This window comes from Desmodus rotundus, chromosome 3 (assembly GCF_022682495.2).
Source record: "Desmodus rotundus isolate HL8 chromosome 3, HLdesRot8A.1, whole genome shotgun sequence".
NCBI lineage: Eukaryota > Metazoa > Chordata > Mammalia > Chiroptera > Phyllostomidae > Desmodus > Desmodus rotundus.
Genome location: NC_071389.1, coordinates 189,586,493 through 189,602,706, shown reverse-complemented (window position 1 = coordinate 189,602,706; position 16,214 = coordinate 189,586,493). Strand labels below are relative to the sequence as shown.

Here is a 16,214-nt window from a genome sequence, read left to right as displayed (position 1 = left end):
GGAGGCGTGTGGGATCCGGGCTGGGCCTTGGAGGTGTTATTTTGAGGAAGAAATGGCTGAAGTAGAATTTCAGGCTGATAAACAAGTCCGAATCTGCCTGGTGAACGAGGGGACTTTGTAGAAGTTAGAAGTGGGAGAGATACAGAGTGCAGGATGAGAGTGAGTTTTATGAACTTCTCAGTGCTCTTGCTCCCTCTGGCCCAGTTGCTATGGAAACCTGAAGACAGTAGTGGGTGTACGGTGGGACTGGGGTGGGTCACACGCTCTGTGAGCACTTCTGTGTTTGGCATTCTTGACCTTGAGCGGGGGGTCCTTCTTTATCAGGAAGGCAGAGACAGAGTGTTCTCCCAGCATGAAGTTCCCAGGTTCTTTATTTGAGAGGCATCTGGGGTGACCAGAGTCACCTGGCTTCTCTACTCCTCCTGGGAATCCTGTAGATCGAATGGGGAACACGGTATCTGTGTGCCTCCCAAGGGAAGGCCAGAGATGAACCTTAATGGAACAACATTCCATTATCAAGGTCAAGCTGGCCTCAGTCCAGTCCCTGCTGCAGGCTTCAAGAAGACAAGAAGCCCTTGCTTTGATGGGTACCAGTGGAAATTAAAGTGCTTTGGGTGACTCAAAAATAATCTCCCTCAATTCATATTGAGAAGGCCTCCATTCATCTCAATTTATAACCCCCCCGGACTGGTTTCAGGGGGTCAGGAAAGAGCTTGAGTTCTCACATCAGACAGTCCGCCGTGGCCTAGACCTGCAACTTTGGGCAGAACGGCAGGCCTCTCACTGCCTCAGGGACTGCATCCATGAAATGGGGTAAGTGCCCTGCTCTCTCACCGGGCTGTCGGTGGGACTGAACGAGATGAGACATGTGCTGGTGAGCTCAAGAAGGGTGGTTATTATGAAGATGGTGTCATCATCCTAAGTGGTTCTTAACCTGAGGTCACTGTTAAGGGTGTTTCCGGGGGCTCTGGAATAGTCTCTCACTACATTGTCCAATACAAAACCAGAGCCACAGATGGATATTTAAATTAAAAGTCACTGAAGTGAAAAAATGTGAAAATTCAGTTCCGCAGTCGCACTAGGCACATATCAGGTGCTCGATAGTCACCTGTGTCTAGCGGCTGCCCCACTGGGCAGTGTAGACACAGGACACCGTCATCACTGCAGGTAGGACCATGATGGTGTAATGGGTAAGTGTGGTCACAGGGGGAGTGCATAGCTTTCATGAGACTCAGAGGGATTCCTGACTTCAAATAGGCTGGAAAACTCCACTGCTGTCAGTGTTTGTGACCTTCAGAGTGCCACGCATAAAAGGTGCTTTTATCCGGAAAACTCCCAGGGACTTAACTGCGGTCCTTTTTCTTTTTAATTACTTAGAGATCTCCAGTTTTCGTTCTGTCCCCTCGCTCTTCTCCCACGCAAGCTCTGTTTCTCCCACACCCACTAAAGAACTGTGGAGGGGGCAGGGGAGAGGGCTACGGCACTGTGCCAGCTCTTACACCTCTAACCGTGAACCCCCAGTCTTCAGGTCTTAAGACTTTATCTGCTTCGCTGCTCAGGCTCCCAGACCCCCTTCTGAGAGTGAAGTTGGGCATCCTGATGCTGGCAGGCCAGGTGTTACCATTTGGCAGTTGTGGAAATGGAGGCTCTGGGTGGTTAATGACTTGCTGGGCCAGTGAGTTTGCCAGGGCTGCTGCAGCTTAGTGCCACAGCCTGGGGGCCCGAAACAACAAGTTCATTGTCTCACAGTCCTGGAGGCTGGATGTCCCAGGTCAAGGTGTCAGTGGGATGGTTTCTTCTGAGGCCAATCTCCTTGGCTTGTAGATGGTTGTCTTCTCCCTATGTCCTCATATCATCTTCCCTCTGAATGTGTTTGTGTCCAAATTTCCCCCTTTTACAAGGACACCAGTCCCGTTGGATTAACACCCACCCTAATGAGCTGTTTCACCTTAGCTGTCACGTTAAGGAGCCTGTATCCATCTAGGGTCAAGGTGCAAGGTGTTGGGAGTTAGGACTTTCACATGGGAACTTGGGAGGACCTAATTCAGCTCCTGACACTGGTGTCACAGCTAGCTGGTGGCCCTAGCACACAGGTCTTCTGACTCCTTTTGTTTTGTTTCTCTGCCAGGCCTTAGCCCTGTAGTTTTGACTTTGTATCTTGTTTTGCTGGTTCTGCAGCCCACCTCTCTGCCCCAGGCATCCCCCTCAGCCTGGCCTTTTCTACCCTTTTCAATCCTGGGCATAGTAGGGACAGTAAGGTGGCAGCAAAGTGGTGGGGTCCGAGTCAGTGAGTTAATGGGCTGGTCTCTGCCCCTCACACAGTGAAAGGAAACCTCTCTGAAAGCCGATTGGTCGTTCGACAGGCCAGTCAAGAGCCTTAGCTGAGCGCAGCAGTGCATTAATTTGCTTAATGAAAAATCAGCGCCAAGGCACCTCAGTGGCTGTTTGGACATTAGCCACATGAGTAGAAGCTATTAGAGAACTTTGTGATGCCTTTTTCAACACAGACCTTTATGATTAAACACCCATGTAGCAGCAGCAACAGTGACAGCAGCAAGCATGACAAAGACATGGTGCACCCCCTGTATGTTTAGGAGCTTTGGGCTTTCATGAGGGGAAGGCACCGTCTTGGACTGTGTTAGCTGCTATTATTGAAATACTAGTTCCAGAGAAAAAGCAATTCATTCATTAAAAAAATACCCAGTAAGTGTTTAGTGTGAACCAGGCTCTGTTCTAGGCAGTAGGGATATAGGGGTGAACAAGACAAGTTCTGGCCCCATGAAGCTGACATTGAGTGAGTAGACAGGTGAACAGATAAGTGACTTTTGAGCTGAGACCTGAATGGAACTGGGAGTGAGCCCTTGGAAGAGCTAGCAAAGGGAACAGCATGTGCGGATGCTCAGAGGAGGAGCTGGTGTTGGTAGAAGTGACAGAGAGCCCGGGAGGCTGAGGGGGTGAGTGAGTAGGATGGTGGCAGGAGAGAGGAGGTTGGAGAGGGCCACATTTTGGTCACATTGACTGAAGGAGGGAGTGAGGACTTTATGCCAGGAATGAGGGCCAGCCATTGATCTTGATGAGGGAAATAGCATTTATAAATGTACCCTTTAAAGGAGCTAGGAGTTGTTGAGTGTTTACCTTGAGCTTTCATTAAATGTATCATTGCATTTAATCCTTATGTCCATGATAACTACTTCATGGTAAGGAAAATTTAGGTTTTCCCAAGGTTACAGCTAACTGAGAAGTGGTGGGTCTGCGAGTCACACCCAGGCAGGGACATCCCGAAGCTGGTGCTCAGAAAACCCACCAGGTCATTTGGTGATCTGCAGGGACCTCTGACTGGGGACATTGTCCTAGACCCCGTGATGAGAAGAATTTCTGGCCTTCGCAGAGATTGCTGTTGTAAACACGTGAGAGCATTAAATCCCAGATTTCTGGGTACTTTACAAAATATTTCTGCATATGTCTCAGGAAGAAGCTTGGTCCCAAATTCAGTACACTCCTAGGGCAAGTGTTGTGTACACAGCAGTCCATGGAATATAAGTTATTTACGTATTATTCATAATACCTGCAGGCTCATCAAATCTGTGACCTCGCTGAGTCCACACTGCTGTTCACCAAGTCTCAAAAAAAATTCCTTCCCAGTGTTTCTGTCACAAACCAGACGCTGGGGTTACTCTCCTATTTGCTCATGGAGGAAGGTGATTAACCTGCAAATGTATCAGCTCCATCGACCTATATCCATATCTGGCTTCTAAGGCTCAGTCAAATGAAAGAGGATGGAAACACACCTTCCAGTGTGTGATGTGAAGGGTAACCTAATCCAGAGGGAAAAGGAAGAAATCTCTGGCACCATCACCAAGCTGGACCCCTGTTTCCAGTCAAAGGAATCCCATTCTCTCAGCAGGGAGGTAATTGACAATATGGAAAGAGCAGCTGAAAAGGAAGTGCCCACCAGAGCTTTCAACTTGGTTGCAGAGGATGGAAGAGATAAAAACAGCTTTTGCCCTAGGTTCTGATTTCAGGATCGGAGTTCAAACATCAAAGGCCTGTTGTCTCACCACCCCCCCCCATTTCCCTTTTGAAAGCCTAGGAGACCCAGTCTGCCCAACCACAGGAACTAACATCTTGCTGTAATTTAGGGAACCTCAGCACCCTGTCTGGTATCAGTCCCACAGGTAATAGGGAAAAGGGGAGGGAGGGAGGTAGACTGGGCCTGGACCTTCCTGCTTGCCCTTGGCCTCTGCTCCTGGAAGTCTCTCTTCCTGGCCCTGCAAGGTTAGATCTCTGTAAGGCCCCGTGCACTGTGATATGCTAGAACTGGCCGATGAGGTCTTTCATCACGGCTACCGTCTTAGGTACGGGGAGCCTGGCTTTCTGAGACAAAGTAGGAAGACTCTGTGGCATTTGTCAGCTATGATCTTTTGCCTTTGGAAGAGTTTCTCAAACTAAAAATAACAAACATAAGCATGTGAGTCTCATGCCCTTGCCCTGAGAGCCTTCAACCTGCTGTCTGGGAGAAGATGGAAGAGTCTGTATTCTAGAAAATTCTCCAAATTCCTACCATTAAGACACTTGGGATGAATTTACTATTAGTTAAAAGCTATTCTCATCTTCTTCAAAACCATATTACAACATGCTTTTTCAAGCTACCTGTGCCTCCTGAGATTCTGATAGATCTTTCTGGAAGGGGATAGTGTTTTGGCTTCCTGCTGAAAATCACTGCTTAAAACATGCAGCCAGAGATGCAGAGGGGAAACCAAGAGACAGGATCTGTGGACAGGCCCACAGCTCTCGGCCTGTGTTGTTTAGCGCAGGCTTGTACGACAGGGCATGCCACCTCCTGCCTTCTCCTCCCCCTACTCTTTTGGCCAGGGGCAGTGGGGCTGATGTTTCCATGGGACCCAGCAGAAGTCCAGGGGTCAGAAACATTGCCGCCCCTGGAAATACACCCCCTGAGAATGGCAGGACCCTGATAAACCGGCTATTAATGCATTTGAACAGCTGTTCTCAGAGGTTGGTCCAGGACTAGCTGCATCAGCGTCACCCGAGTCTACTGAGTAGCCCCACCCAAGTCTATTGACTCCAAAACCCTGGGGGTGGGGCCCAGCGTGTCCTTTCACTCTCGAGTTTGAGAACCACTGTATCAGAGAAACCCCTGCACAGCAGGTCAGAACCCAAAGCAGGGCTGTGTTGCTGGCATCAGTTATTTGGAAATACCTATAATGGAGCTGTTTATGTTTTTCTCCTCAAGCTCAAGTATTCTAATACAGGTTTCTCAGGCAGCAAGCAAATCCTGGTTTAGCCTGTTTAAGAAGCAGGCACCAGCCCTGGCTGTTGTGGCTCCATTGCTTGAAGCATCGTCCTGTGGACCAAAGGGCCGTGGGTTTGATTCCTGGTGAGGGCGCATACCAGGTGATGGGTTCTGTCCCTAGTTGGGGCGTATACAGGAAACAACCGATTGATGTTTTTCTCTGTCTCTTCCCCCATTCCTCTCTCTCTCAAAGCCAGGAAAAAATGTCCTCAGGTGAGGATAATAAAAAAAGACAGGGGTTAGCTGAATTGATCTAACAAGGTCTGTGGGTCATTAATAGTATTTGCTGTTCTCATTTATTCATTCACCCATTTAGTCATTTATACATTCAACCACCCATTCCTTTTGCAAAAACTTATTGAGCACTTGTGTTCCAGGTACTGGTCTAGTAGGGTGAGTATATATTTATTGTCCAAATAGGCTTAGATATGAATGAGCCAATTGCTCAACCAATTGCTACTGTGCGATGTTAGGCTGGTGACTTAACCTCTCTGAGGCTCAGTCCTCTTACCTGTTTATATGATACAGCCAATAGCTTGCTACTTTATACATCAGGTTCTGAAAGTTAAGATAATGCGTCAAATTGTTAAGCACAGTGCTGGATGCACGGTCAGTAGATGATACTGACTCTTCCCCATGAGGCTGATCTTTAGGGCTCTGAGAGATCCTTTCTGGCTGGAGTAGAAACTTCTTGTGGGAGGGGCTGGGGGAGAAGGTTGAGACCAGACCCCCTAAATCAGTGATGCTGAACACTGGGTACGCGTTAGACTCCCATGGGGTGTTTGTGAAAAATGCCTCTGCCTCCGCCTCTCCCCAGGAATTTAGATTTAATTGACCAGGGTGAGAAATACGGACTTAATCCTGTAACTGAGGGGAAATGAGAGCCTGGCCGTAGAAACTCGCCTTGGTCTGATCACTTGTAATCAGTGGATGCCAGAGAAGAACGTGTGTCTGGCATCTGGCCGCAGTCACCAGTGAGCAGTGCGATACCTTCAGGCTTCGGTTTACTTACTGAGCCACTTGGTTGCTGCCCTCATCAGGGACTCAGAGCCCCATGAAACAGTTTGTTGAACTTGGCAAAGTGGCGTATTATGCTTGTGTTTACGCTTTTGAACCCATGGCAAATTGCTGAGCCTTTTAACACGTTGCCTCTGCTGCCAGATTCACAAGTTCCACATGAAGACTCTGCAGACTGGATCCAAGTGAAGGACTCGCCCCAGTTTCTAACAGCACCGGAGTTGTCTTCACGCTTCATCACGTGCACCAGCTCTTGAGCTCTGAGTCTGGCCAGCCATGTTTCTAATGAGTTTCCTATTAAGTTGGCTATTTGACCTTCCAATGTATTATTTTCATTGTTTTCTTTTGATTACACCCAAGTCATTTTTTTTTTCCTGAAGGCTGGAGATTAGAAATTAAACAACTAAAAACTAATGCTACTCCCTGGTTGTCCTGCCTCACCCTCTTGGGTTTCCTGGAATTCAATATTTCCTAGTGCCTCAAATAATACCACGTGGACTTGTAACTAATTTTTAAAGGAAAAAAAAATGGAACCGTGTTGTCATTTAATATAGGGTCTTTGGGAATTAACTGGGACGGCTCTATGAATTTGCACCAGGCGGTCAGCAGCGTGCATTTAGGAAGGCTCCTAGAGAGTAGACGAGGCCCCAGCCACCACCCCGATTTCTAACAGTAGGTTCCTGTGGTAGGTATGGGTCTGTGAGATCGTGCTTTGGAACACCACTGGGGACTGAGGAGTGCACCCCAGTTAAGAGATCTAGGCTTGCTTCCACCTCAGGCTTTGCTGTCTCTGAGTATTAGTTTACTATCTCCTCCATCCTCCCATCTTGCCCCAGTCCTCAAGGGCACATATATAATCTCAGGTGCGGATTCCGCCCATACATGTCCTGGATAATTTGGGATTTAATCCAGGCATGTCTCCTTTTGTTCTTTCTTCAACCAATACTTGCCGCCGAAGAATAGCAGGCTAGCCGGCCAGCACTCCCAGGTACGCTTACTGTTGTGTGCGATGACAATCTTGACAATAAGGACAGTCCTGGTCTCAACAGTGAAGAAACCGAGCCACAGAAAGGTGAAGTAACTTGCTAAGGTCACTCAGCTGGTAGACGGCAGAGCCTGGACTTGAGCCCAGGTAGCCCGGCTCTGGGAATCGGGCTCTAAGTTGCCCAGTGAGGTGGACCAGAATTTAGAGTTGACAAGATGACCATACATGGTGGGTCGAGCATTAGGTGGCTAGAAGCAGAGGTGTGATAACCATCGGCCTGGTTTTTCCACTCTGACCAGTGGCGAGGGTGCAATGAGCCCCTATAGCAAAGCCCTTTGTGGGGAGGGGAAGACTAAGGCCATTATCCCAGAGGGATGGATTTCTATCCCCTTCAATGCTGGAATTGGGGGAGCATGCTCTTTCAGAAGTGCACTGGGTCAAGTAAAAGAGCCTTAGCTTCTCTCTGGGGTGGCTCTGAGATGTTCTGATCAATTGTCACCGCTCTCTCGGATTCAGGATTGTGTGGTACGTGTGCATGTGAGTGTGCGTGTGTGTATGTGTGACAGAAAGGCCGAGGCAGAGCAACAGAGAAAATGGTCAGGGAGACTGTGGGCCTGGCTGACGGGTGCGTGATGACAGTTGACAGAGCGCATCCCCTCAAAGCCGGGGATGGTTGTAGAAGGAGGGTGGAGTCCAATGGCTGGTCCAGCATGGAACCCTTGATGTTCTCTCCCATGCAGCTCCTCTCTCCATTCTGCCGTGCCTGTCCTCTGCCCTCCTGGGAGTTGATGTTGAGCCCCCGGATAGCACTGGTGGTCTTAGCAGGAGTGAACGGCTCTTGGCAAGCCTTCTGCTCCCCTATCTTCTGCAGGACACTTACACACGTTCTCGCCGTTTCTTCTGACTTCGGTGGAGTCCACTCTGGCAGTGGGTGGCCTGGCTGGCGATGGCACGTGGACATGCCAACCAACATCTACAAAGAGTTTTAGTTTAAAAAAAGACAATGAATGAACTAAAGAGCCTTTCATTGTCCCAAGCAGGGAAGACATTGTCCCCACTCTGACCAGCTTATTGGCAGTGGGGAGTTGCCAGTTCAGCTGAATTTTCTCTCTCACTGCCCTGGGCTTTTGGACTTAAGGGATCAGAGGGTCCTTTTGTGAAGCCGTGAGCCCCTGAGGTGTTTGGAATGTAGTTCTGGGAGGAAACTCTTGAAGAGTGAATCTCGTAGTGACCAAATGACGTAATTAGGTGGCAGACAATTCTTGCAAAGGAAAGATTGCTCCATTTCTGAAAAGAAAAATCGGTGATTTTATGTGAGGATTCTACTGACCTTTAATAAAAAAGCGCTGCTGAGGAATGGACTGGTTCTACTGTGTGAGGTTTTGAGAAAGTAATAAAAATGCTGCATGTGGGGGGGGCATGCCATGGAGGGAATGGCAGCTTCCTGGAACTAATTTGGGAGACGGAGTTGATAGAAGGCAAAGGCATGAAGAGAATTCAGACTGGTCCACTGTAGGCCCTTGACCTCTTTGCTTAAAACCAACAAACTAGTGTTCCTTTCTTAAGGTTACACGTAAACCAGAAAGATATCCTCCATTTTTATAGCCAGCTCTTCACGGGGTGTCCTGTAAATCGATTTCCACCCTCTCCCTTCCCAAGCCTGTTATCTTCCTAAATGGCCTCCTGGGTTTGGCTCTGGAATGGCTGGTGGATGGTTAAAATCCGAAGATCGCCCTACTCATCAGCAGCCTTTCTCCCAGGCCAGGGCATTGTTTTTATAATACCGAGTTATACAGTTGTGTTACTAACCCCGAGGGCAACAGGAGGGAATCGTTAGGCGTTGGGTAATTAATGTGGTTGTGAAAGCCAGACAAATCAGAAGGCAGAGCTGGGCTGTCAAACTGAACGTCTGATGAAATTCAGAATTAATTTGGAGAAGTAGCTGTTGCTATAGCAACCAATCCCCACTCTCCTTTGAAATGGAAAATAAACAAAACAAAAATAATTCAAGTTGGTGTCTGTGAAGAAGGCCCTTCTGTGGAAAGTAGAAGAAGATGAAGAGAGTTTGGGTGTTTGGGGACAAGCTGAAACAATGGTAGGACCCTCTCACTTGTCATGGGTCAGTGCCACGCCTGTTTTCTCTAGAAATGTTCTCAGGCCCATTTAAGTCACCTCATGCATCCTTCTGATCATCTAGGTACTTAAAGTCTGTGTGGTACAGGCGAGCCTTGATGTATTTAAGTTCGAGTTGTATTCAGCTGGATAGCAACTCTGGAGGACAAACACTGTGTCTTATGCAGCATTTTCCTCCTCTTTAACACATAGCAAAATGCTCGGATAAATGCTTCAGACAGGCAGATGAAAGAGCATTCTTAGAAAAGAGAGTGATGTTGGGTCTCTGTAAGGAGGAAGGATCTTTACTGACTATTATGTAAGGAGAGTAAGTGGATGGTGGAGGAAGGTGATGGGGGGTTGTGGCAAGAATGTAAGCTTTTGAGGGACACAAATTTGGGATCAACTCCAATAAGGATCCGCCCAACAGAAACGCATGCAGGTGAGAATCAAAAGCCGTAAATGAGGATGTTCTCAGCAACACTGCTCCTCATGACCCTCACCTGGAAGCACTGCAGATGTCAATCAGCAGAGGAACGAACGGGTAACGTTCACAACATGGAGAGAATTCCGCAGCAACGAGGGTCAACCAACTTGGACAACGTGGAACAAGGTGGATTATTCTTACAAATGCAGTATTGAGCTAATGAAGCCAGACACAAAAGGCAGTGTCCTGCATGATTCCATTTTTAGGAACCTTGAAATGCCAAACTGAGCTGTGCTATTGGCTTATGTTGGTGATATTCATGATGTGTGTGTAGGTGGGTGTTTGGGGAGATGGGGAGTGACGGAAGGAAGACATGGGTGGTGCTGGCAGGGCACTGGCCCCTTCGTTTCTTCATCTGAGTGCTGACTCCCTCTTTCTGAAGCAGGAGTCATCTTAATACCTGTCTCATGGGACTGTTAGTATTAAATGTGACAATCCATGGCATTCAGTCATCGCGCAGTAAGTGTTAACTCTTGTTATTATGACCAAGGCTTCCAGGGAAGGGGCACTCACTGTCTGGGGAGGCTCTTGGGGAGAAGGGAGCCATGGGCTACTTCACAGGTCCAGGATCCCGGATGCTGCCCTCTTTTCTTTGTTCAGCGTATTTATTGTTATTGGCGGTGTGTGTCCGACTTTTCTGCAGAGCTCCCTGTGGGCGTTCCGGGCCTCTGTGTTGCATTTACAGCCTGCTTCTTCTTTTTTTCTTCTCTTAATTCCTGGCACCTGCTCCTGGGCGGGCCTCTCCTCCCCTTCTCAGTCTTGTGAAGCTTCCTTCAGTATCCCCACTGCCCTCTGCACAAGGGTGCTCCACAAACATTTGTTGTACTAAAAGCCCAGGTCTGCATCAGATGGACATGGCCCCAGTGCCATGGGCTAACTCTGGCTGAGCTAAGTTTCTATTCAGGGCTTTCATTTTCCTGGTAGGCCTGGCATGTCAAGGGCCATAGTTTTCCTTACCACTCTGGAGCCACCAGGCTTCTGGGTAAAACTGTCTGGCCAAGAGACACAGGCTTTCATTTTTCAGAAAGGAAACCCTTCCCAACTGGTGGAAAATAAGCTTTTGCTTAGTGACTAATAACATAAACACAGACAAGATTTCTGGGCTTATAAATAACCAGTTGTAAAAGTGCCCAAGGGAAGCAGCCCTTTTTGCCACAGACTGGCCAAGAACGGTCCTGTCAGCTCGCTGATAGTGACCTGGCTGTGGGCAAGGGGCCCTGGGCCCAGGATGCGGAAGCCGGTCATTCTTCCAAACAGATTCCCAAGGCTTTGCTCTCATGCGTTATAAATCCTGGGCTGTTCTGGAAAAATAATAGTCGTTCTCTAAGGTTCTTTCTGTGTGAAAGTCCTGTGGTTCTATGGCAGCAACAACATGTTTGAAAGAGCGATGCTGGCGAGGAGAGGCAAGCCTTGGGGTTTTGTTTTGCTGGAGCTGCTTAATAGGCAGATGAAGTAATTATGAGAATAGCTTCCATTTATTGAGCACTGGCCGAGGCACTGTGCTGAGGATGCTGGGACCACACTGAATGCCCTGTAACTGTGTGAGGGAATTGTTAGGCTCACTTGCCTGATGAGGAGACTGAGGCTCGGGGGTGGGGGGTTATTGCATGTGAATTTTAGTCCAGTGGCTAAGAGCTTGGGGTGTGCTTCAGAGCACGGGCTCGGGCCTGGCTCTGCCTCTGCCTCATACAGACCCCATGGCATGGCAGTTATTAATTAACCCCTCTGCACCCAGGCTTTCTCCCAGTTGAAAGGGGGTACTCGGGGGACGAAAGCCATAGGACATAATTCACGCAGAATGCTATTAGCAGAGTGCCTGCACACAGTACGCCTTTGAAAGTGCTGCTTTCATTAGGAAGGCCTCAAGAAGCTTCAGTATGGACACCACGTGGTCTTCTGGGTGAACCATTGATGCTCCAAGTCTAGAACTGTTGTTTGCCTTTCGCTAATCTAGAGTTACAAGCAGAACCCTGACCACGAGACTCCAGCTGCTTCCTATGGGAGGGGTGAGCGTAGGGTTCCAGAGCCAGGTCCAGCCACTCGGATGACGTTTCTCTAATCAGGCTGCCCACTGGCCCTCCTTGCAAGAGTGAGGGGCCGATTGTATCACTCAGATAGCATCTCATTCATCCAGTGTTTCCCGCACTGGCTCCTGGCTCATTCCTCTGGATTTCAACAGGAATATTGAAATGACCAAATCAACCTGCTAGACTCTTGAGTTAAAGAGAAGCCAGACTCTCTAAGGACAATCGAGTATTAGCATTTTTGGAACATGTTACCTCTGTTTGACCATGGAACACCTTTTCCCTCCAGAGTATCTCACGGGGCACGTGGCCCATGGCACATGCCCTTGAAACTATTCCCCAGGCCCCTTCGAATGCAGCCGCAGAGGGCCAAGAGTGGAAGACGGGATCAGAGAGGATGGGGATTTGGAGCAAGGGGTGGCCAGGGGTGTGAGACAGGTAGACAGAGTTGGGATATATTTGGGAGGGAGGAGCAGCAGGACTTAGCGATGGAAGCTGCTTGGTAAACTGTTTGGCATATTGATGTGTGGTGAATTGAACTGTATTTATGTCTCCTCGATGCTGAAGCTGGGAAGGGAAGAAGCCCATCGCTGAAGCAGCCCTTTGGTTCGTGTGAGGCAGTGACCCACACCTTCTGAGAGTCACCGAAGGGACCGCTGGCTTCCACCTCCTTTCATCTTTGGCATCAGGCTTTTTGGGGTGTGAACTCCTTGTTTCTTTCCTTGTCAAAGTACCTTCCTTCTCTGTTCCTCCCTCATTCCTTTTAAAATGAGAAAACCCTCTGCCCCTCTTTGGAGGGTACCACTGTCCTTGTGGGAGCTCAGGCCATGTGTCCTGAGGCAGCTTTTCTGGTTTCCAGAGTTTACTGTTAATGAAAAGTGCACACTGGGCTGAAATCCCTGGCAGGAGCCAGAGCCGCAGGGTACACCGAGGCCAGCAGACGCAGAGCAGCCAATTTTATCTGGCTGTTCTCTCTCTCTTCCTCCTCCTTGCCCTCCTCCTTCCCCCTTTCATTTTATCAGAGAGGTTTGGCTGGACTTGAAGGAGCCGTAAAGGAACTGGAGGGGCCTGAGCTTCTAGCAGCCAGTGACAAGGTGTGGGAGGCCAGGGGACCCAGGCCTGGGCACGTTCCAGTTTAACTCAGTCCTCAAGCGTGTGTGTGTGTGTGTGTGTGTGTGTGTGTGTTTCAGTGGTAGGGCCCATGGTCCAATAATACTGATATGAACAGTAACAGCTACAGGCTTTGTTCTAAGCATTTAACACACCTAATGTCAATAAATCTCCCAGCAGTTCTAAGAAGTACTTGTTAATATTGTGCACATTTTGCAGTTGACTAAACTGAGGCACAGAGAAGGCAAGCAATGTCCCCGAAATCACACAGCAAGTAAGAGGCAGATCCAGGAATCCTACTTAGCAGTGTCTGACTCCAAACTACAGTTTTTACCTCTCAAAGCCCAGGCGGAGGAACTGGGTATGTAAACCAGCAAATAAAGTCACGGAGTTTGAACGTCCTGTGATGCTGGCGTTGATCAGTACAGTGAGAGGCAGAAGGCAGGCAAAGTGGGGCCATGTTTGAGTTCATTCTTGACTGACAAGCTGGCGTTTCCCCGGCAGGAAAGACAGGTAGCAGTCAGAGGGAAGAGCACAGAGCTGGGAAACAGCAGAGTGTGTATGTGTGTGTGTGTGTGTGTGTGTGTGTGAGAGAGAGAGAGAGAGAGAGAGAGAGAGAGAGAGAGAGAGAGAGAGAGAAGCAGCAGACAGTCCTGCCTTGATGGGCACAGCGGGCCTGCCAGGGATTGGTAGAAGTTGATGAGATGGGGGGAAGTATGAAGGGGCCCTTCAGGGAGGGTCTTGGGTAGCCTACAAAGGTTTGTTTTTGTTTCGTTTTGTTTGTTTGTTTGTTTTATCACTTAGGGGTGATGGATTTCAAAAACAACTATTATTTATTTTGTCTTTGCTCCAAGGACATCTCAAAGGACCAAAATATGAAACATAGTGATAGAGTCCCTTTGGCTGAGGCAGTGCCAGGACCCAGAGCCTGTCCTTTGGGGCCTCTCCAGCCTAGCCCCTGGGCATCTGCCTGGAGCTCCAGGAATGCCAATGAGCAGAGTTTGAACATCCCTGCTGGAGAGTATCAGGGTTGGGGAGCAAGAAGCATTTAGTGATATGTAATTGTTTAATTGTCCAGAAGGCATTCATGAAGTTTTGAGTTCACCCATTTAATAAATACTAACTGAGCTCCTACACCATCTAGCATGCTGAGTGTTGGGGACACATCAGCGAATGAAATAGAACAGCCCTCGTTTACATTCTAATGGAGGAGACAGAATGAACACACACACAGAACTGATGTGTAACAGGGTTCGGAAGCATCCATAGGATCAGGTAGGACCTGGTGGGCCACACTCGGAACCTGCGGTTTTATTTTGAGTAAGATGGAAAGTCTGGAAGGTTTTGAGCAAAAAGAGGGGACAAGATCAGCTACCCACTCTGGGTGAGAGTAGCTTGGGGTCTGGGTAGCTGGCCCATATCAAATGGTTAATAAATGGTTGTGTTTGTTATTACCCATCATCCCTTCTATAGGGGTGCTGGTCTGGTGGGAGGGGCTGGTGAGAATGATCCTGGTAAGGGGAGCAGGGTCCTCAGAGACATATTCCCTTAATGTGACAAAGGTGTGTCCAGTAACAATAGTGATGATGTCATTGTCCACCTGGCTGGAAAACTTGCCCAACTCCTCGTGATGTTGAATGGCCTGACTTGTATCCTGGCCGGTAGCTGTTTGCTCCACCCGTCGCTCAGTGACATCTCTGTTGTCCTCTCTTGCACTCTGGGTAGTCATACGGGAGCTCGTTAGATACACAGGGTGATTGTCCATTGCTGTCCCCCTGCAGTGTTTGAGAACAAAGACAAGATTGTGATCATCATGGAGTACGCGAGCAAGGGGGAGCTGTACGACTACATCAGCGAGCGGAGACGCCTCAGCGAGAGGGAGACCAGACACTTCTTCCGGCAGATCGTCTCCGCCGTTCACTACTGTCACAAGGTACTGGCCTGGCCCGAGCTCGTCCACAGATGGTTTGTATGGCATCGCGTGATTTTGTTTTCACATTATAAGGGCAATGTCTGTTCACTGTAGAACTTACGGAGAATTTATAAAATGGAAAGGAGAAAATTACCACCACCCATAATTCCAGAATGCAGCGATAACCTACTATTGACGTTTTTATTTGTTTCTTGCCAATCTTCTGCCTCCTATCCTTACCCATTGTTTTTTTTAATTTAGACTTCATATCTTGAGTCATTTTAGATTTACAGCAGTTTCCCCGACAATAGAGTTCCCGTGTACCCCTCAGTCAGCTGACGCTATGATCACATCTCAGCATAATAAGTTGCCATGGTATGAATGTACCAACCCTCGTACGTTGCCATTAGCGAAACTCCAGATTTCATTGGGAAACTCCAGATTTCACTAGTGAAACTCCAGTTTTCCACCAGTGGCCTTTCTCTGTTCCAGGAGCAACACATTGCATGCTTTTTACATAGTTTGTGTCCTGCTTTTTAACTTCGTATGTAATCTAAACATTTTCCTATGTCACTAAAAATTCTCTGCGATTATTGTGATTGGTGGGCCTTCAGGCTGGTTCCAACTTCTGGTTATTATAAATAGTGACCAACCTCCTTATACATTGACCTTTTCCTCTCATTTGAATAATTTACTTAAGAGAAATTCTAGAAGTAGAACAACTGGGTCATAGCTTCCAAACCTTTCTATGATCTTGGTGCTGTTTGCCACACTGATCCCATCCACAGGGGTTACCTAGTGGAGCCTCAGTTCTTGAACTTAATTCATTCCGGAAAATTGTTCCAGGAGCGACTTTTTTGAAAACCAAATCTCTGTTTGTTGCTTGAGAGATGCAGGGCTGATCATACAGGTATCAGCGTGAAAGGGTTGTCAGGCAGAGAATCGAGACCTGAAGTTTTGTCAGACAACTGAGACCCTTTTTCTGTGAACCACTTGACAGTCGAGAACCGAGGTTTGGTTTTATGTGCTTGGGCACATTCCATTGCCACACAGCTGGGATAATGGGCTGTGCTGGTAACACAGCCATGGTGCAGCCACCTGTGGCCTCTGGAGAAGGAAGTGAAGTACCCAGATCATTCCAAGCCACAGTTCAGCCATTATTGTTATTAATCTTCTTATTGATACTTTCCCCCAGAACGGTCATACCTTGAACATTCCCTTTGACTGCAACAGTGATTGAATCCAACGTGGCACCT

The 16,214-nt window shown here is 48.2% G+C and overlaps 1 protein-coding gene across 5 annotated transcripts in view; it reads left to right on the top strand.

The window, feature by feature from the left end:
• The window catches only part of NUAK1 (NUAK family kinase 1), a 72,222-nt gene that overhangs the window by 34,687 nt on the left and 21,321 nt on the right, over positions 1 to 16,214 (top strand). For all 5 annotated transcript variants that reach the window (XM_071221091.1, XM_071221093.1, XM_071221092.1 and 2 more), the window contains one exon: positions 14,828 to 14,979. In XM_071221091.1, coding sequence (XP_071077192.1) covers positions 14,828 to 14,979 — 152 coding nt within the window. The remainder of the gene's footprint in view (positions 1 to 14,827; positions 14,980 to 16,214) is intronic.